The 20,450-nt window shown below is 54.9% G+C and overlaps 1 protein-coding gene across 6 annotated transcripts in view; it reads left to right on the top strand.

The window, feature by feature from the left end:
• Window positions 1-1,256: 1,256 nt before the first annotated feature.
• ARHGAP8 (Rho GTPase activating protein 8) overlaps window positions 1,257-20,450 on the top strand; it is a 64,715-nt gene continuing 45,521 nt past the window's right edge. For 3 of the 6 annotated variants that reach the window (XM_045552812.1, XM_045552813.1, XM_045552808.1), the window contains exons 1-2: window positions 1,257-1,318; window positions 19,967-20,107. In XM_045552812.1, the coding sequence (XP_045408768.1) occupies window positions 20,029-20,107 (79 nt within the window). In that variant the 5' untranslated portion in view covers window positions 1,257-1,318; window positions 19,967-20,028. Of the gene's footprint in view, window positions 1,319-7,043; window positions 8,528-9,161; window positions 9,231-15,474; window positions 15,572-16,562; window positions 16,642-19,966; window positions 20,108-20,450 lie in introns of those variants that run through there. The other 3 variants (XM_045552809.1, XM_045552810.1, XM_045552811.1) reach the window with 3 other exon arrangements.

Genomic DNA, 20,450 nt, shown 5'->3' with positions numbered 1-20,450 from the left:
CACTCCCTGTCCCCCTTGTTTGCCTTTAAAAAACTGCTTGTCACAAAGGCCACAGGGAGCTCACACACAAAATCCGAATCTTCCTGGCAACTGTCCTCACTTTGGCTCAAGTAAACTCTTTCTTATTTTGTTTTTTTTGAGACAGAGTCTCACTCTGTTGCCCAGGCTAGAGTGCTATGGCGTCAGCCTAGCTCACAGCAACCTCAAACCCCTGGGCTCAAGCGATTCTTTCTGCGTCAGCCTCCCGAGTAGCGGGGACTACAGGCACGGGCCACAACGCCTGACTAATTTTTCTGTTTTTTTAGTAGAGACGGGGTCTCGCTCTTGCTCAGGCTGGTCTTGAACTCTTGATCTCAAGCTATACCTCCCGCCTCGGCCTCCCAGAGTGCTAGGATTACAGGCGTGAGCCACCGAGCCCGGCCTCAAGTAAACTCTTTACACCATATTTTGTGCCTCAGCCTCTTCCTTTTAGGTCGACAGGAAATACTAATTGGGAATCATGAGGGTGTATACTACGTGGAAGGAGAAGGCTGGCTGGATCATGGGGGGTGTGGCTGAAAAGAGGCGCAGTTCATGGGCGGGGGCGCAGGTGGGAGGAGGCAGGGAAGGTGCAGCCAGAAAGGTGGGCCACAGACACCAGCCTGGCACAAACCCATCTTCACAACCCCACCTAAGGGAGCTGCTGGCCCAATCGGAAAGTGGTGATTTGGTGGATGAACAGTGGCACCTCCGGGGGTTTCTGGGTCTCCAGCCTCAGCCTCCTGATTATGTGGCTTGGTCTGGACAGGCCCTGCATGCGTCCCTTGGGGCAGGGGCAGTGACTGTGCCCACGGGCAGGAAGGCAGCGTTTGGCCCTAAACCACCCGAGGCTTGGTCACAGCCCCTCCTCCAGGTAGCCCTCCCCGCCTCCGGGACTGCCCAGCCCTTGTCACTGTCGGGTTCTGAGCCCACCTAGGCCCGACCTCACTCGCAGGAGGTCAGCGGCTGGCCCAGAGGCGCTTTGGGAGCATTTGTCGAATAAGCTTCGTCTCACCTCCTCCCGCCTCACTCTGCACAGCCGTAAAATGGGGAAAGAAATCAAGGAAAGCGCCCGCCCAGCGTGGGCGCCGCGAGAGGGACACGCGACCAGCGCGAGGGGCCCCGAGCGCGCGCCCCGCCCTCCCCGGCCCTGTCCCCGGGGCGGCCTGAGCTCTGGGGACACCGCGGGCCAGGTAGGAGGCGGGCGGGGCGGGGCCTGCCCGGGAGCTACGTCCGGGGCGGGGCCAGGTGGGCCGCGGGCAGAGCGGGCCAGGTGCGGCGCCGCGGGGGCTGTGGCCAGGTAAGGCGCGCGTCCGCGTGGGGGCCCACTGGGGCCTGTGGCGCGGGAGGGGGCGCCGCGGGCTCTGCGGGTGTCTGCGGCGGCCGGACAGGGCCCGCTGCCTGTTGGGGGGGGTCGCCGAGGCGGGCGCGGAGCCGCGGGAGGCGGTGGGGACGCCTCCGGCCGGCGCGCGGCCTCGGGGTTCCCCGGGCGCGCTCCCGACCCCTTTCCCCACCCCTCCTCTGGCTTCCGCTCCCTCGCTCCCCTCCCTACCTGCAGCCCCTTCCCCTCCCTCGCTCCCCTCCCTACCTGCAGCCCCTTCCCCTCCTCTCCTCCCCTCCCTACCTGCAGCCCCTTCCCCTCCTCTCCTCCCCTCCCTACCTGCAGCCCCTTCCCCTCCCTCGCTCCCCTCCCTACCTGCAGCCCCTTCCCCTCCTCTCCTCCCCTCCCTACCTGCAGCCCCTTCCCCTCCCTCGCTCCCCTCTGCCTGTGTTGGTCTGGTCGGGCCGGGCTGTCAGCCCACACCTTCGCCGGCCGCCCTTTGCCCGCCTTAATGGGGTCTCAGGGTGGGCCGCGTCCGCACATCGTACGAGCCCCCCAGCCCCACACCGAACTGAGAGGCGGGTGGTCTTTCCCCCTTCCCAGATGAGAAAACTGAGGCCAGAGCAGGTGCTGCACTGACTCAAACTCAGGGCCGGGGGTCTGGCCAGGGCGACACACGGGGGACAGACCCCCAGAGTGTGTAGGCCAGACACTCAAATCAGCCTCCGAAGTCGCCGGTGAGCGGGGAGGCCCTGCCTGGCTCCTTTCACTTTTCTTTTTTCTTTTTCCCCCGTTTACCGGCAGCCCTCCCTCCCCCAACCAGAGTAGTTAGAGAGGCTCCTCTTTCACTTTTCTCAAACCCTGGCGCGGTGCCCCTCCGTCCCAGGCCCAAATTCCTTGGAGGCAGGGTCAGGTCACCCCCGCTGGTCCGGTCGCCGTCCGGCCTGGGGGCTTTCCCTGCTGCCCTGGGAGGAGCGCTGAGGCGCTGGGGGGGAGCTGCAGACCCACCGGGGCGGCCGGGTGGAATTCCCCCAGCGGTTGTTTGGCGGGTGGGGACAGGGCTCACGGTCTGGTGACCGCACACTTTGGGGTGTTATGGCAGAGGCTGTGTGGACCGCAGAGGGCGCTGTACCATGCCTCCGCCTGTTTGTGAGGTGCAGTGTTGACATTTGTCCAGGTGGGAACTCTAAACTTAATTTAACACTCAACAGTTTTGAAAGCCAACGTCCTTTGGTTGTCCTCTGTGTCAGCAACTTTAGGATCATGTTTGTGAGCACCTCAGTTAATGCGGTGACTACACATTCCCCCCAGACCAACACCAGGGTGAAGAGGGACATGGGACATGGGGCTGAGCCCAGCTGGTCCTTGTGGACAGCTGCCTGCCCAGTCCCGTCCCTGCTTCCAGGGGCCCAGAGTCTGGTCTCTGTGTGATAAAGAAAAGCCAGGGGCTTGTGGGAGGTCAGGGAGGGCTTCCTGGAGGAGGCAGCCATTGAGCTGGAAGATGGATGGGAGGCAGGCAGGGAAGTGTGTGCACCTAGGTGGCTAGGGAGAGTTCACATGTGAGGTGTAGGTGGGAAAGCCCGTGGAGTACCTGGCAGGTGGGGCAGGTGGGAATTTCCTTGGATAACATCATTGAAACTTCCTTGACTAAACATCTCTGGCGTGTCATGGCCTCTGCCTGACAAGCTAGTTCCACATTGAGGCGGTCCTGGGTGTGTCATAGTTGGTAGGTTTAGAGGTGGCTTCAGTTAAAGACAGGACAGCAAGGAGCTCAGGTCACCCTGATGTTAGTATCTTTCACCACATTAAAAAACTCATCCCATTCTCTGATTTTACCCTTGTTTTACTGATAGGGAAACCGAGACACAGCACGAAAGTGAGGAAGAGCTGCAGGAGGAGTCAGGAGACCTAGTTTTTAGATGGTCACTTTTCCTCTCAGGGACTCAGCCTCCTCCCCTGCGAATGCCCAGTTAGCCATCCCTCCCCACGATGGTGGTGATGGTCACTGTCCCGAGTGGCTGCCAAGCCCTTGCTTGCCTTGTTCCTCGTTCACACCAGCCTTGTCCTTTTACAGATGGGGCCATGGAGACAGGGAGGGCTAGGTCGCACGGCCAGAGACTGGACAGCCAGGCTTTGGAGCCGGCTGTGCTGCTGGTGCAGCGTCCGCGCCGTCCCCACCGTTCCCCCCATGCAGCGTCACGTCCCAGCACACTGAGGTGTGGCCCCCGGGTGGCAGTGGTGGTCTGCTGTGGGGTGAGAGACACCCAAAGCCCGCCAGTGACTACCCTGCAAATCTGTGTGAAGTTAGCATGAGGGTATGAAAATGATGCTTTCAGTTTCCTTCCAGATAAATTATTTAACTTTTCCCCTTCAATCTATTGGTTAAAATTGATGCTCAAGGAAGATGCACCGTGTGTGTCCAGATGCTTCCCGGCCTCCTGGGGTACACGTGGGTGGGTCGCCCTTGAAGGTGCGAGTTTGGGGCTCAGCTGCAGGGAGTGCATTGCTCCTGCTCCAGCTGTCCTTCGGTGACGTCTCCCTGGAACTACTGGCATTTAATTCTGCCCGGTTTCTGGGTCCCCAGAAGGCAGGGGACCTGGCTGAATGACTCTTCCCAAGTCACTTCTTTGGGCCCCCATTTTCTTACCTCTCAAATGGGCATCAGAAGCCAGCAGGTTGTCGTGAGGTTCAGGGAAATAACATTGGTGCTCAGCGGAGACCGGGCAGTGTGGTGGTTAACAAACTGGGACTAGAGCCCGACTCCCTGATTCTTGACCCCTGACCATTGACCCCTGGCTGTGTGACCTTGAGTAAGCTGCTAGCCACTCTGTGCCAGGGTTTCCTCACTGTAAAACAGGGACAGTTATTACCTATCATAGAGTTAGATGAGTTAATGTACACAAAGTGCCTGAAACAGGGCATGGCACCTTTACTATGCACGTTTGCATTTATTGGTATTAGTCCTGCCTCCCGACCTTGGGAGAAAAACTTACACGGGGAGACAAGTGAAGAATGAACTTCCTTTGGAGCCTGTTTCTTCCATGCTGAAGCCCAAGGCCAAGCAGTACTTTCTCCCGCAGCCTGGACAAGCAGGTCAGCCAGTAGTGAATTGTCGGCTGGAGGCGAGTGGAGTGGGGTGACTGTCCGGAGGGAGCTGGTCAGGTGGGTCAGGATTCCAGAACCTCCTGGGAGCTGCTCCTCCCTCCTCCTGCCCGGTCATAAGGTGAAAACCGGCACAGAAACCCTGAAGGGCTGCTGGTTGTCAGGGCTGGCAGATTTGTCATCTGTGCTGGCGGGGTGGCTGAAGCCCTGAGGCACTCAGGCGGGGCTTCTGGAAAATGCCTCCTCTCTGGGCCTTGTTCTTGGTGCCTGGAGGCCCCTGCTGGGAGATTCTCACCCACATCTCTGCAGGGGGTTGCCACACTGGTGTAAGAGCTTACATTTTATTTTATTTCATTTTAAGTAGAGACGGGGTCTCGCTCTTGCTCAGGCTGGTCTCTCACTCCTGAGCTCAAACGATCCGCCCACCTTGGCCTCCCAGAGTGCTGGCATTACAGACATGAGCCACCGCGCCTGGCCCAGACCTTGCATTTTATATAGGGGGGTTTATTTATTCATTCAAGTGTTTTTTAATTTACAGAGCACTTCAGACACTCCAAGGTACGTCTGAAGCATGTCTGATGAGCCGATCTCCCGGCATCAGCCTTGGCCACCCTGCAGCCACCTGGGCCTGTGCTCACCACCACCAAGTCCCCACACCTGCGTCCCTTCCCTATTCCCTTATCATTTTAGAGCAGTTCCCCGACCTCATACTCTAAAAGTATTGCAGTGTGAATCCCTTTTTTAAAAAATTAATTATTTTCTCCCCAACTTTATTATTAAGGCATAATTCACAGATAAACACGGTATGTATTCATGGTGTTCCATGTGATGTTTTGATACACGTATGAGTTGTGACATGGTTAAATCAAGCTCGAATCCCTTTTTTTAGGACGACTGCAATACCATTATCACGTTTAAAACAATTAGCAGTAATTCCTTAATTTTGTCCAATGCCCAGTCTGTATTCAAATTCCCAATTGCCTCAAATATCATAATTTCTTTGAGGTTTTGGTTTTTTTCTTAAATAAGATCCAAATAAGGACCACGCGTCACAGTTGGTTAATCTGTCGTTTAAATCTCTTCCAGGCTTTAGCCTCCATAGGAGTGATTTTACTTAACTTCTGTGTCCATCGTGATAATTACGGTGCCCTGCATCTGTGTTGTCACACTGGTCACTTTGTTCAGTGTTTGTCACAGCTTCTTGGTGTTGGTAGGGAAGGCTGTGCCCATTTCACAGATGAGGCAGTGGACCAGTCTCACTGAGGTGGCACCGTGTGTTGGGGGTGGCCTGGGCCTACAGCCCCTGCTGATGCCTCGTCCCTGCCGCTGGCTCACAGCAGCTGGTGCCGAGCAGGTGCCTCCACCTCAGGTACAGAGGGTGTCTCTGGACGGGTCACAGAGGGTGTCTGAACAGGAAGGAGGCACAGGGTAGCCCGAGCGTCCCCTGGGACCTGTGGCACTTTTCTTTGGCTGCATTGAAGGAAGGTCTTCACATGGCCTGGCTAAAGTGTAACCGGGTTTATGGGGTCCCTGTGAGTCACACTTTCATTCCCGAGGAGGCCGTGAGGAGGTAGATTTGAATTAAGGCTGAGTTCCTGAATTGCACTTCGGCAATGATGGCAACAGACACCAGCCTTGGATCACTTACATTGGGGCAGGAGCTGGGGGGGCCGGCAGCACGTGCAAGGGCCCTGAGGCGGGAGCGGTGTGATGTGTTTGGGGGGCAGCCCGGAGGCCTGTGTGGCAGAGCTGAGGGAATGGGTGGCGCTGGCATGACGTGAGTTCCAGGGGGCAGCAGGACCAGGCCACAGAGTCTTTTGGGCTTCTGTAAAGTTTGAATTTTATTCCAAGAATGGCAGGAAGCCCTGGACATCTAGAGGGTTGTCATGGGAGGTGTGGAGTCATGGGAGGTGTGGAGTTGTAGGCGGTTGGGATAGTCAAGTGGGCCTGAGGTGGGGAGAGCTCTGAGAGGCCTGAGATCGGGTTTAGGAGTGGAGGACACAGATGTAACATTCCTTAGGGAGGACAGGAGAGGGCCCAGTGTGGATGGTGGAGATTATGGCAGAGGCCCCGGCTGTGTCCACTTCAGGGACAGCAGCCTGGGGTGGCAGAGAAGGGAGCGAACGAGGCAGATGGGAGTGACACCGGAGTGCAGGTAGGACCAGGCCAGGCTGGGCCTCGACTCCCGGGCTCTGTCCTGGGCCCTCTGTCTGTTCCCTCATTCAGCAGACACTCCCAAGTCCCTCTCGTGTGGCCACCCTGGGGTGGCTGAGTGCTGGGACTGAGATATGAGTCAGACAAGGACACGTAGACACATGGCAGAGACGGATGGGAGCTGTGACGGAGCTGAGCTAGGTGGCAGCACTTGGGCATCAGGAAGCTTTTGGCTGTAGTTAACAGAAAACGCAACTCCGCACGGCCCCCAAATCAAGGGAGATGTATTGGCCCATGTAGCTGAAAAGGTCTGGGGATAATATGGAGATCGGGTATGGCTTGATCTGGGCTTGACTATTCGCTGCCCCCTCTGTGGGCTGCTGGATCTTCAGAGGGGCAGCAAGCTGGCTGCGGCCGTCTGGCCTCGTTTTCATACACGGCTGTGTGGAGAGAGAGCCCTCCCGTTCTCTCCTGAGAACAAGGATCTTCTTTCCCAGGAGTTCCTGGAATGCTTTTCCTGGTTCCTCCTGGGCCTGAAGGAAGCCATCCCTGTGCCCAGGAAATTGTCGTGTGCTGCTGGGCTCTGGCTTGGGCTCCTGCACGAACCTTTGAGATGGGAGATGGAGTCACTCTTAGGCTAATCAGGCAGGCCCTGGCAGGTGGGGGCTCAGCAACGTGCAGCTGAAAAGTGAGCACCTGAATGGGCACCTGGGTGCCCGTGGGCAGGGTGGCAAGGATGCTGGGGGCAGTGGCTTCGTGTACCCGGAAGGCTGTGGGAGGAGCCCTGAGTCTGAACCACAGGAGGGGGCTGTGGCCCCAGCAGCTCTGCAGGAACCTTCTTGCTCTTTCAGAGTGTGCAGGGCCGCCGGGGGTTTGTGGGTGGCCTCTGGCAAGGTCTTGACATAGGTCACAGCTTGCTTGGACTTCGCTGCTGCCCCCTCTGGGGGTCCCACCCAAATGTCATACCCAGATTCTAGTAGCTTCTGGTTCCACTACCTAGTATGGTCTGCACTTGCCTCACCAGGGAAACTGAAGACAACAATGAGGTTCGTAAATTTGTTTCTCATAAAAGGTTGCAGCCTGGGGGTGGCCATTCCAACAGGCCAGGAGAGGGACACTGGGAACAGGAATGCATGCGGAGCGGGGTGGCCAAATATACGTATTTAAGAAGCTATAGGAGGCGTCGTGGATATTTATGACAGGAAACCATGCCTGCACAGTTGAGCTTTACGCCCCTTTGTGGGGTCTGCATTCAGATGTGTGGCCCTCTGGTGTCAAAGGTGAAACAAGGGCATGAACACCCTCTCTGCACGTCTCCGAGTGCTCCCTGGCTAGTTCAAACCACGCCACGGTGGGTGGTCCCTTATCAGGGAGGAATGCTGGTCTCGGGTCAGAGACGGTTTCTGCTTAGCCCTTAGGCGAAGAGCCCGCTGCCGCTCAGCAAGGCGGTGGGTATAATGAGGCGGCAGCGTTAAGGTTTCTCCTGGGTCCTCTTGGCCAAGAGGGGGTCCGTTCAGTCAGTGGGGGGCGTAGGATTTTACTTTGGTTCACAGGACTCAGTGGGGCTGTGATGAGGAGTGGGTGGTGAGGGTCTGTATTAACAAATTCACGTCTCAGCAAGACGGGAAAACTACTCTTTGTGGGTGTTGCTGCGGGACCCCGGAATCCCAGCTCAGTTACAACTGAGGGCCTCCCTCATCGCAGGTGGAATCACCCGTCAGGGGCTGCGCCAGGTGTGGCCCGAGCAGGCCCCTGTCCCCTAGGGTCTTGCAGGGTCAGGCCTGGATGGCGTCAGACCCCTCTCCCCCTCCCCCGGAGCCCAGTTCCGAGACGAGAGCCCAGGCTGTGCAGACGCCACAGCGAGCCCCTCCTCTGTGTGCCCTGCACGTCGGACATGCCACTCAAATGAAATTTGGTGCTAATATGCTCGAGGTAAGTAGGTGTTAATTTGTAGCTACAGCATTAAGATAATTGCTGTGAGGGTCTATTTGTGTAATGTGCAAATGTATTTTTACAGCAACAAACCGTTTTGCTGTGAATTATAAATAGAACAGTTGGGTGATTTGAAATCTCTTTTGCATAACATGCACTTTGCAGGCTCGCCCGTTCTGGGCGGGGGCCCTGGTGAGGGGCTGCAGGCTCCTCTGTGTCCAGGGGCCGCCCTGGCAGAGGGTCTGGACGTGTGTGCAGACTCGGCTGGAGGGGAGGGGGAGGCAGGTTGGGAGTGGGCTCTGAAGCCCACCGGTTTGTCACTTGGTTTTGGCATGTGTGGAAGTCCTGCACATGCCAGGCCCTGTACTAGGTAGTAGGGTACAGTTTGAGCAAGTCCAGCACGAGCTCGTCCTACTAAAACTATCTGCACAGGGAGACCGGTGGTGTCATCAGCCAAAGGATCACAGAAATACGTATGGTCTGTCTAGGGAAAAGAACCCAAACCCCGTGAAAAAATTTAAAAAGGTTTATTCTGAGCCAAATATGTGGGACCACGGCCCGGAGCCACGCCCAAGAAGCCTTGAGCAGGTGGTCTCGCCGTGGTGGGGTTACAGTTTGGTTCTGTATGTTTCAGGGAGACAGGAATTACACATGAAGTCACACGTGAATCCATGGAAGGAGTGTATAGGTTTGCCCTGAAAAGGTAGGACATCTGGAAGCAGGGGATTACAGGGTGTAGGTGGGCTTGAAGATTCTTGGATTTGTAAACGGTTAAAGAAATGAATCTTTGTCTAAATGCTTGAAATGTTTTAAGTTAGGGTAAGGAAGTCTGTTAATCAGAGACAAGCCACCAGACATATAGCAAAACTCAAGTGATCTGTTAAGTAAATCGATGACCTGCAGAAGTAGTTTAACCTTGTCTTACACGGCCTTAGGCCAGTAATGATTTTGTTACAGGGAATAAGTCCAAAAGGGACAGGGCACAACTAGGTGTGTCTGCTCTGCCTTGTCCTGATAGCCGGCAACTCAGCTGTCAGGTTTTCTTCCGGTGGGGGGAGGAGGCGGGGAGTCCCCTTGGCCAAGAGGGGCTCCGCTCAGTCACAGTGGTGGGGGAGGTGTCAGATTTTATTTTAGTTCACGAATCGGCCCTCAGCATCTGTGGATTCAACCAACCATGGATCAAAAATATTTGGAAAAAAAAAATAGGTGGTTGTGTCTGTGCTGAATGTGTACAGACTTTTTTCCTAAATAATACTTTGTAACACCTATTTACATTCTAGAGATGACGTAAAGTGTACAGGAGGGTGTGCGTAGGTTATATGCAAATTCTACACCGTTTTATGTCAGGGACTTGAGCATTCATGGATTTTGGTACGGGGGCTGTCCTAGAACCAGCCCCTCAGGATACTGAAGGGTGGCTGTATACGCTTATACTCGTACTCGTACCTGGTTGAGAGCCATGAGTGACGGGGACAAGAATTTAAGAGCACATCACCTGACATACTCCCGTGCCAACCCAAAATAGGTGACTGGGGGCAAAGGTCTCAATCAATGGAGGTTTATTAAGCCACAGCTTGAGGATGCGTCTGGGAAAAACACAAACCACAGATGCATCTGTGACTGTTTCCGAAGGGGGATTTGGGGACTCGGTGTAAGGAGAGAGGCACACGGAGAGAAAAGGAGGGGTGGGCAGTGACACGAATGGTCACGTCCTTGTGAGACTTTGGCCAGCTTCTAGAATGTACGTTTCACAGAAGGCACGGTTGGTGCTGGAAGAGAAAAGGAGCGAAGGAAGCGTCGGTCGCATGGCTGTGCCTGGGTGGGGGGAGAGCGACTGACCTTGTCCTGTCTCCGTTCCGCACCTGGGAAGATAAACTTGTCATCCACATTAATGGTGTGGAATCGAACAGACTTTAGTTTTAGGGGACAGACTTAGCCTGCAGACCCAAAGCTACAGTCTGCATGTCCTTGTTTGTGGGAGGCCAGCAAGCAATTTCCTTGTGAATGGTAGATGCCTGAGGCCGCTTCCCTTGCTCTGGGCTCTGGCTGAGGGGCAGTGTTAGCAGCCGCTGTCCCAGGGAAGGGGCGCTGCATGCCTCAGCCTCAGGGCTGGGCCTCCCCTTTCACATAGAGTTGGGGGTGGCCCTGAGGTTTTCGTTTTCCTTTATACCAGATTGGGAAGGGAGAATTCTCTTAACGGAGTCTGAAGGGTGGACAAGAGTTGGCCGGCAGGTGGGGGCCGTGGTATAACAAAAAATCTTGATTTGGTCTTTGTCCCTGGCTCCTGGCAGAGCTCCTGAAGCCCTTAGAAGTCCCTGAGTGATAGGAGCTTCTTTGAAGATACCTGAGCTTATGCTAATGAGGTGACCCTTGGAGGCTGGTGCCAGAGGAACCTACCACAGTGACTGGAGGGTTGGAACTCTCAGCACCCCCACCTCTGGGGAGGGAAAGGATAGGAGATTGAATTCAGTCACCAACCAATTTGATCGGTCATGCATACATAATGAAAGTTGGGTAAAAATTCTGAAATGTGGAGGTTAAGAGAGCTTCCAGGTTGGTGAACACATGGAGGTGCTGGGGGGGCACACCTGGAGAGGGGGGAAGCTCTGCATGTCCCCCCCAGTATTTGCTCTTCCTATCTCTTCTCTTTGGCTGTTCCTGAGCAGAATCCTTTATAAGAAACCAATAACTATAAATAAAGTGGTTTTCTGAGTTCTGTGAGTTATAATAAATTTTGAACATGAGGGGTGGTCACGGAACCCCCACATCTGTAGCCAAGTAGGACAGAAGCGTGGCCAGCCTGGGTCCTGGGACTTGCACTGGTGTCTGAAGTGGAGCCGTCTTGTGGGACTGAGCCCTTAGTCTGTGGTTACTGACTCCCGGTAGTTAGTATCAGAATAGGACTGAAATGCTGGATACCCAGCTGTTGTCAGGGAGCTGGTGTTGGAATGACAGGTGTGTTGCTGGAAGAAAACACCATACAGGGGCAGAAAGAACTTACAAGTCTGTGCAAAGGGCCTGGGGCAGGTGGGAGCAGTGTGGGGTTCCGGAGAGCCTCAGGTGGTCAGACTGGACTTAAAATCCCAGGCTATGGGGCTTCAACCCCCTCGAGCCTGATTTCGGTTGGTAAGGTGGGGATAGGAATGCCTTTGCTTCGTTGGTGCCTGGGAGGGGCCAGGTGCCCAGAGCAGTGTTACAGCAAAAGAGAGTTTTCAGAAAAGGGCAAGATCATGACTCTCATGCAGATGTGCATATGAACATGTGTTAAAGGTTTTGTTTAATTCATGAGAGAAGCGGGCAGATGGTGGAGGTGGTTGAAAAGAGAGTCTGAAGGACAGTGGCGTTTGCAGAGCAGGACCCTGAAGTGAAAGTGCAAGTGGAGGCACATCTGGTGTTGTGGGGGGAGGGAGGCTGGGAGAGGCCTAGAACTTCCACCTGGCAGGGCAGAGTTTGCATGTCTGCAGGCAACATTACTTTGCGTTGCTACGGAGAGTTGTAAACTGACTCGGAAGGATCAGAGCTGATAACCGGGGGAGTGTTCCTCTCTATGTGTGCCTGGTGTGGCCCCAGGGGCCCCTGTGGGGAGAGGTAGGAAGTGCTGGGAAAACTGGTTGGCAGGATGAGATTTAAATAATGGTTCAAGCAACTGGCGAGGAGGAGGAGGAGGAGGAGGGGGGGGGGGTCCTGTTGCCAAGACGGCCGGCCCAGTGGGACACAAACACCTCAAAGAACGGCCTGGAAGTGTGGGCAGTCAGCTGCGGTGGTGGGTGGGCTGGAAGGCGGGTGGTCCTTCATGCCTGTGACACTCCCACTGCATTCGCCTGTGACACTCCCATTGCATTCGCCTGTGACACTCCCACTGCATTCGCCTGTGACACTCCCACTGCATTTGGAGTCATTCTCGTTCTAGGCTGGAGTCAGGCGACCTCGGTTCCACATTCAGCTCACCACTGATTTGCTGTGTGGCTTTGGGCAAGCCCTCACCCTCTCTGGGCCTCTGTTTTTCTGCTCTACAGTCAGTTGACAGCACCGGATGCTCACTGGGGTCATTTCTGTCTGGGATTCTGACAGTTCACAGGAGAAATCTGAGTGTGTAGAAGACACCCGTGTCAGTCAGGGCTCTCCCGGGAAACCGAAGCCGTGGAGAGGTAGGGGTGTGTGTGTGTGTGTGTGCACGCGCACACACACATGCACGCACTCAGGGAGTTGAGAGTTGCTCTTGGCTAGAGGACTGTAAGAAGGAAGAGGGGCTCACGGCTCACCCCAGCAGGTCCCCCGACTGTGCCACACGAGGCCAGGATTATGTGTGGTGCTCACCCTGAGCGTGCAAACTTCCAAACAAATAATCCAGTCTGCGCTTTGTGAGATGGGCGATGGGAGTAAACGGTTTTAAACTTGGGAAGGAAAACAGGAGTACACGTCGTTCCATCTGGATGAAGCAGAGGCTTGAGGGAAGCAAAGCCGCCGGGCTGCATAGGCCTTGGGCTCCGAGCACGTTCCTGTGGCCCCTGAGTGGCCCTGGGGGCTGCAGCAGGCTCAGGGACCCCCAGGGCCTCACCTGGGCCCTTCAGGCTGCCAGTGGGTTTGCCTGTGGCTGGGAGGCCTTTCCCCAGGGGCAGAGGAGGAAGAGGACTGGGGGTCCGTTTTGGTGGTTCACCCTGGTGTCTCCCGCCGGGCTCTGAAGGAAGAACGCTCCAGACCTGCTCCCTCCCCTGGGACAGGCGGTGCCTCTGCATTTTCAGGGAGGGTGACGTGTCTTGGTGGGACCTGGTGCCCCCAGAAGTTTGCTTCTAGCCTGTTTGGCTTGTGCCAGGTTTATGACTGAGGCTATGTCGTCGGTGAGGGCCGGAGTTCCAGGCCAGCCCACAAAAGGGGCTCACTCAGGACTCTGGGGGCTCCGGGGAGGCTGCAGGGGTGTCCGGAGCTGGGAGTGGGCACAGGGCGGCCTGGCCTGGCTGGAACTTGTCCTTTCTCCCCCCATCAAGCTTTGGGAGGCTCACGTGGAACAGGGTGACGGGGAGTCCCCGCAGGCCTAGGTGCCCCCTGAGGGCAGGAGCAACCCTCATCCCTCCTGTGCCAGGGCTTGCTGGGCAGCGGAGGGACAAGTGACCGACGTGTGGCAAGATCCCCCCTGGCCGGGCTTCCTGTGTGGGCTCTGTCCTGACTGCCACCTAGGGCCACATCCTCAGCTGTGGGTGTAGACAATTGGGTTCCTCTTCTCACTTTCACAGCAGGCAGGGTGGCTCCCCGTGGGGTGTGGGTACAGGGTCCCAGCCTGGGTGTCGCCCCCATGCCCCTCCCAGGTCCCCAGCGAGCTGCCCCCAAGGCACTGGGTTCCTGCCTAGGGCCAGGTGGGCACACTGGGCCTCCCCTGCAGGTGCTCGGCGCCCTGCACCCTGCCAGGAGGCGAACCCGATCCTCAGTCCGTGCTGGGGCCCCTCCAGCTGGCTCAGTGCCCCCACCCTTCTGCCTCCATTGCCCTCAGAAGCCGTGGTGTGGTCTCCAGATCAGGTGACTGTGGAAAAACACAGGCAGACGCGGCCTGCTGGAGACTTGGGGGTGGGTGGTGGCAGGGCCTGTCCCTGGTGTGCAGTGTAGTGGGTTGTTGGAGGTCAAGTCTGGAAGCATCTACACTGGGGTAGGAAGGAGTGTCAGATGAGGGCCCAGAACGGCAGGCACGGAGGAGCCGGGACATGTGTGTACGCGTAAGTTCGTGTATGTGCGCGTGTGAAATGAGAAGGCGTGTTGTGTGTGCATGTGCTGCCCCGAGACCTCGGCTGCCTGTCCTCCCGGGGCCTCTGCCCCAGGGTGCCCTCCGCGGCTCTTGCCCACCCCCTCCCCACTCTCCCCTGTCGTGGGCTCCTCCTGGCCCAGACAGCCCAGAGAGGGCACAGCCCTTGGCCAAGGCCACACAGCAGCCTGGCAGCAGAGTCCAACCCAAGGGAGCAGGTGGCAGGGGCTTCAGGGAGTGCGGGGTTGGGGCGCACAGCAGGAGGTGGAGGGAGGAGGCCAGCTGAAACCAGTGAAAACTATTTGGCTCTGAAAGCGGAAAAACCTGGGCTTACCTGTGTCTAGGACAAGAAAATGAAAAGAGATGGGAGCAGTCGGGGCGTCCTGGGCTGATTTGCTGTGTGGCCTTGAGCAAGTGTCTGCCCTGCACTGACCTCAGTTTTGTTCTCTGATAAATGGGGAAGTTGGACTTTATCGGGTGATGGAGCTGTGCCAGGGCTTCCTGCCTCCCTTCCTCCTCTTCTTCCTTCCTTCCTCCTCTCCCTCCTTCAACCACTACTGTTATGAAAATTGTGCAGACTACAGAAACATTTAGGAAATATTACTGAGAGCACACATATACTCCTTACCTTGATTCAGAAATCACTATCATTCATTAGGGACGCCTCTCTCCCCCTCTCTCCCCACTTCCCCCCCTCCCTGTGTCCCTCCCTCCTTTAGCTGAACCACTGGAGGTAAGTGGCAGACGCCTGGCATTCCCTGCCGAATATTTTAGCATATGTCTCCTGAACATAACGGCATTCTCATGTATAACCCGATACCATTTTCACACCTAAGAAAATGAATAGTAATTCCTTAACATCGTCACCTGTTGGGACCACATCCAGATTCCCCACTGTCCCCGGGACGTTTGCATGGCTGTCTTATGCATACTGCTCTTGACTGTGTCTCTTTGGCGTCTTTCAGTCTAAAGGCCACCCGCCTTCTGCTCCTTTTTTAAAAATGGCATCAACTTTTACAGAGACCAGGCCAGTTGTCTTGTAGAATGTCTCTCGGTCTAGATTTGTCTCATTTCCCCCCTGGGGTGTCACATCTCTCGTTCTTGGATCCTAGGGGCATTTCCTCTAAACCGAACACTAGCCACGGAGGCTTAATTAGATTCAGGTTAAACCTTTTGGGCCCGAGTTCTTCACAGGTGCATGCCCTTCCTGCTGCAGGACATCAGACGCAGGTGACGGCAGGTTGTGCCACTGCCATGATGCTCTAGGCTTGCTCCTTGGCGGAGCTGGTGACTGCTAGGGTCCTGTCCTCGAGGTACGTTTTTTTCCCCTCTGCCGTGCGCTTGGGGTCTGGGCGGTGGTCGGCCGTGGGCTTTTGTGAGTGCCCTGTTCAGCCTCCACCTGAGTGTTCACAGCCACCGACGGGCTTGGCCTGAAACATTTCCTGCAAATCACTGGAACGTGCGCACGGGGGACTATTTCTGGACTTTCTGCTCCATCCCAGAGATCTGTATGTCTCCATGCCAACACCACTGTGCTGCGTGTTGTAGCTTTCTGAGAGGTCTTGAAATCTGAAAGTCTTCTTGCTTGCTTTTTTTTTTTTTAAAAAAAGTTGTTTTTGCCATGCTAGGCCCCTTTAAATTCCAAATAAGTTTTGGAATCAATTTATTAATTTCTGTGAAAAAGCCTGCTAGGATTTTGGTTGCGATTGTGTTTGAATTTATAGACTGAATTGAGAAGAATTGGCATCTTAACAATATTGTGCCTTTTAATCCATGAACTTGATTTATTTCCCCATTTATTTAGGTCCCTTTAATTTTTTTCAACAGCGTTTTGTACTTTTCTATGTGCAGATTAAGCACATCTTTTGTTTTATCCCTAAGTATTTTGTAATTTTTGGTGCTATTGTTAATGGATTTTTAAATTTTAATTCCCAATGTGTTCATTGCTTGCATATAGAAATAGAATTGATTTTATATATTGACTTTTCCCTACAACCCTGCTAACCATGTGTATTGGCCCTAGTCGTTCTTTTGTAGATTCCTTAGGATTTTCTATGTAGATGATAATGTAGTTTTTAAGTAAAGTTTTATCCATCTTCCTTTTCAATCTTTATGGCTTTTATTTCTTTTTCTTATTACAGTGGGTGGGACCTCCAGTAGTGTTGAATAGAAGTGTGAGAGGGGCTCTCGTTGTTCTGAAAGCATTTCAGCCTTTCACCATTCCGTATGACGTTAATTGTAGGTTTTTTATATGATAGTAGCTCAGGTTTAGAAAATTCCCTTTTTTTTTTCCCATGGTGTCAGCGTAGCACAGAGCAACCTCCAACTGTTGGGCTCCAGCGATCCTCCTGCCTCAGCCTCCTGAGTAGCGCTGGGATTACAGGTATGTGCTACCACACCTGGCCAATTTTTTCTAGTTTTTGTGGAGACAGAGTCTCACTCTGTTGCCCAGGCTAGAGTGCAGTGATGTCATCATAGCTCACTGCAGCCTCAAACCCCTGGCCTCAAGCAGTCCTCCCACCTGGGCCTCCCAAAGTGTTAGGATTACAGGCGTGAGCTACCATGCCCGGCGTGCATTTGTGTTTTAAGATGCTTATTTGTAAACTCTATGGTGTTCTGGTCAGTGAATTGAGACGTAAGTGCTGTTATATAGACACAGTGCCTTCCTTTCCTGCTAGACACTTAAAGCTTAGTTTTTACTAATTGTCAGCCAGAGTATTAACATGCTTCACAAGACAGATGTTTTATGACACTAGGATGGTATGGGATTTGCAAAACTATATGAAACGTAGAATTATTAACATTTTTTTATACTATGATGATGATGGTTGTGGACATTACTGTGTACACCGTGTGCCGGGGCCCACCCTGGGTGATGTGCCGCGTTATCTGGCTGTCCTCATAACCTTCCCGTGAGGAGGGGGCTGCTGCCGTTCCCATTTGATAAACTAGGAGACGGCACACAGAGAGGTTGAGACAGTTGCCACAGGTTATCCAGGGGAGCTGGCTGCAGGGCCTGCACTCGTTCTACTCTAGGGACTTAAATTTATGCCACTGTACCCCAAATCCTGTGCTTTTCCTCCCACACCAGGCTGTTTTCAGCGTTAGAGGGTTAAAGTGAAGCTTGGACCCTGTCGATGGGGATGGATTTCAGTCTTGGCCAGGAGCATGTTTTGGCAGCAGAGCTGAGCCCGGGGAGGTGGTGAGCGTCCCATGATGGTGTTCATCCACCAACCGAAAAATGGCTTTATGACGTGGTGTCTTTATGGTGGCAGATACTGTGTGACATTTGACTATTTTCTTCTTTATTGGTATTTCTTAACAATTTGGGAGGGTATTAATATTCACAGAAATTCCGAGCGGCTGAGGTCTCTTGGGGCAGCGAGTGCTCTGAACATTTCTGCTACCGGGCACCAGTGTTTCGTGTACCGGATGGGCCGGCCGAGGTCTTGGGTTGGCAGAGAGGTGGCGGTCGGCCTTTCCCTCATCAGAACCTGGAAGGGACATTACTCTTCCTTTAAGGGAAATGTTTAGTACCTGAATTCTTTTTCGTCACAGCTCGTATTTCATTTTTAATCAGTTTACTTATGTTAATGTTATATAGCCACTCGGAGTGAGTCCTGTGCTCCTGGGTGGAAAATCAGGAAGGAGCAGGTCACCTCCCGATCTCGAGTCCCAAGTGCCAAGCCCTAGTCTGAGATTTCAAGGACCTCCCTGTCCCCTGAAGACGCCACAGGAACAAGCCATTCCCAGAGGCTTCCTGAGCCCCCATCAGGCCTTGTTGTGCCGATTAAGATAGTCCCGGTCTGCCGTGCGGCTCGGGCAGGCGCCGTGTCCTGAAGTGCCGCCTGCCCTGTTTGAAAGTCGTAAAACGCTGTGTCTTTAACAGCCGCCCGTATCTCAGATTTTTCATTAATGTAAACGGCCTTCCCTCTGTTTCCCTTTTATTCTGAATTACTGAGGCTTAGCGAGCGGTTCCTGGCACCGGGCACTCGGGGGGACTTGCTGACTTGCTGAGTGGCTTCCTTCAGCGCCCCGTGGGAGCAGAGCTAATGACGCCACACGCTGCAGGCCACATGCTGGGGTGGGCAGTGCAGGCAGGAAGGGGTGTTTGCTGGTGTTTGCCATCCTGCCCCTCAGTCCAGCACTCCACACTCCAAGCTCCTGCGGGTCCCCCACGGCCCTGTCACCTCTGTGTGTCCCCAGCCTCCCTTCTTCACCCCTGCAAGTCTGCTGGTGCCCACCCTACCAGGCCCCCTCCAGGCCCCCCTGCCACGTGTCTGGGGCTGCTCAGTCCTCGCTCTGTGCCAGGCCCCAGGGCCAGGGCAGACAGGTGGGAGCAGCCCCTTGCCCCTGGGGGGCCCAGTGTGTGACCTGGGTCTGTGCAGTCGAGTCACGCAAAGGCAGTGACCCCATGGAGGGTGCTGGAGGCTGGGGCAGGGAAGGGACTCATCGTCCACTCCCAGCAGACACTTTCCCTGTCCCCTCTAGGCTCACGGCCACCCCCTGAGATGGGTACTGCTACTGTTCCCGTCTGGAAGCAAAGCCCAGGGGGACAAACCGTCCAGCCTTGATTCCTTCCGGGGCTGCCCCCACCCCCCAGCTCTCCGGGGCGGGCAGAGTAGGCACTGGGGAGATGGTGGCATTTTTTCTTCTCTTTTCTTTTTTTTTTTTTTTTTTTGAGACAGAGTCTCGCTCTGTTGCCCGGGCTAGAGTGCTGTGGCATCAGCCTTGCTCACAGCAACCTCCAACTCCTGGGCTCAAGCGATCCTCCTGCCTCAGCCTCCTGAGTAGCTGGGACTATAGGCATGTGCCACCATGCCCTGCTAATTTTTCTATATATATATTTTTAGTTGTCCATATAATTTCTTTCTATTTTTTTTAGTAGAGATGGGGTCTCACTCTTGCTCAGGCTGCTCTCGAACTCCTGACCTCGAGCAATCCTCCTGCCTTGGCCTCCGAGAGTGCTAGGATTACAGGCGTGAGCCACCGCGCCCGGCCTGTCTCCCCTCTTATAGAGACAATAGTCATTGGATTTAGGGCCCACCCCTAGTCCAGTGTGACCTCATCTTAATTAATTACATCCCTGAAGACCCTGTTGCCAAATCGGGTCTCACCCTGAGGTTCCAGGCAGACGTGAACTTTGGAGAGACACAGTTCAACCCACTACGTCTCGGACCGAAGTCTACTCTAACCTTGAAATTTAAAGTTCTCGTTATTTTTCCAGCTGAAAAGATTTGTTTTGCATGAGAGAACCTCCCCTGCTAAAATTTAACTCTGGAAGACGGTCCTTTCTTCCTGCCCGTTTCTGTGCTCAGCCCCAGCCCACCCTGGCGCTGTACGCAGCACCGGCTCCCTGCCAGCTGCCAGTGTCTGCATCTTTCAGGGAGGGCCTGGGTTGGAATTTGGATCTGGGGGCTCAAGGTTAAGTCCACACCCCCGTACCAATTAGCTGTGTGACCTTGGGCAAGTCATTCTCCCTCTCTGAGCTTGATTTTCCATTCCTGTCAACGTGGACAATATCCAACCCCTGGGTCTCATTTTTCTGGTACTGGAATGGGTGGGCACGTAGTGGGTGCACAGCCCACACAGGCGCACAGTGGGTGTGCAGCAGAGGCAGGGTGCCTGTCTTGTAAAAGGACCTCAGGAGGTTCTCTCATTCCACTCCTTACTCAGAACACGCTGACTTTCATCTTTGTCTGCCGTAGAGCTGTGGGGAGTGAGAGGAGGCAGCTGAGCTGGGTGCAGCGAGAAGGCGTCGGCAGTACCCATGGCTGGCCAGGACCCCACGCTGAGCACAAGTCACCCATTCTACGATGTGGCCAGACACAGCATCCTGCAGTTGGCAGGTAGGTCCCCAGCTGAGGAGTCCCCAGGACCGGGGCAGTGCTCACCTTCCTCCAGGCCCCGGGGCGGTGGGCAGGCTCCTCAGGGGCTGCCTCGCCCAGCCGGCTGTGCACACAGAGTGACAGCTGTAGTCGGAACCAGAGTGCCTGATGGTGTCCTGAGCAAGCAGTCACAAGCCTGTCTAAGCATCACCCATGTGCTCTGAGGAGCCCCGGGGCAGTGTCCTGCCAGCCTTTACAGAGCAGAGGCTGAAATTTAGCGGATTGTTTTATTAATAAAGGGCCCAAAGCAACAAACGTCTGCAAACACTTGGAAGACGAGCGGCCCCTCGCAGCATCAGGCAGA

Source organism: Lemur catta, chromosome 6, assembly GCF_020740605.2.
Source record: "Lemur catta isolate mLemCat1 chromosome 6, mLemCat1.pri, whole genome shotgun sequence".
Lineage (NCBI taxonomy): Eukaryota > Metazoa > Chordata > Mammalia > Primates > Lemuridae > Lemur > Lemur catta.
The sequence above is the reverse complement of the archived record's forward strand: the minus strand, read 5'-3'. Positions and strand labels throughout refer to the sequence as shown.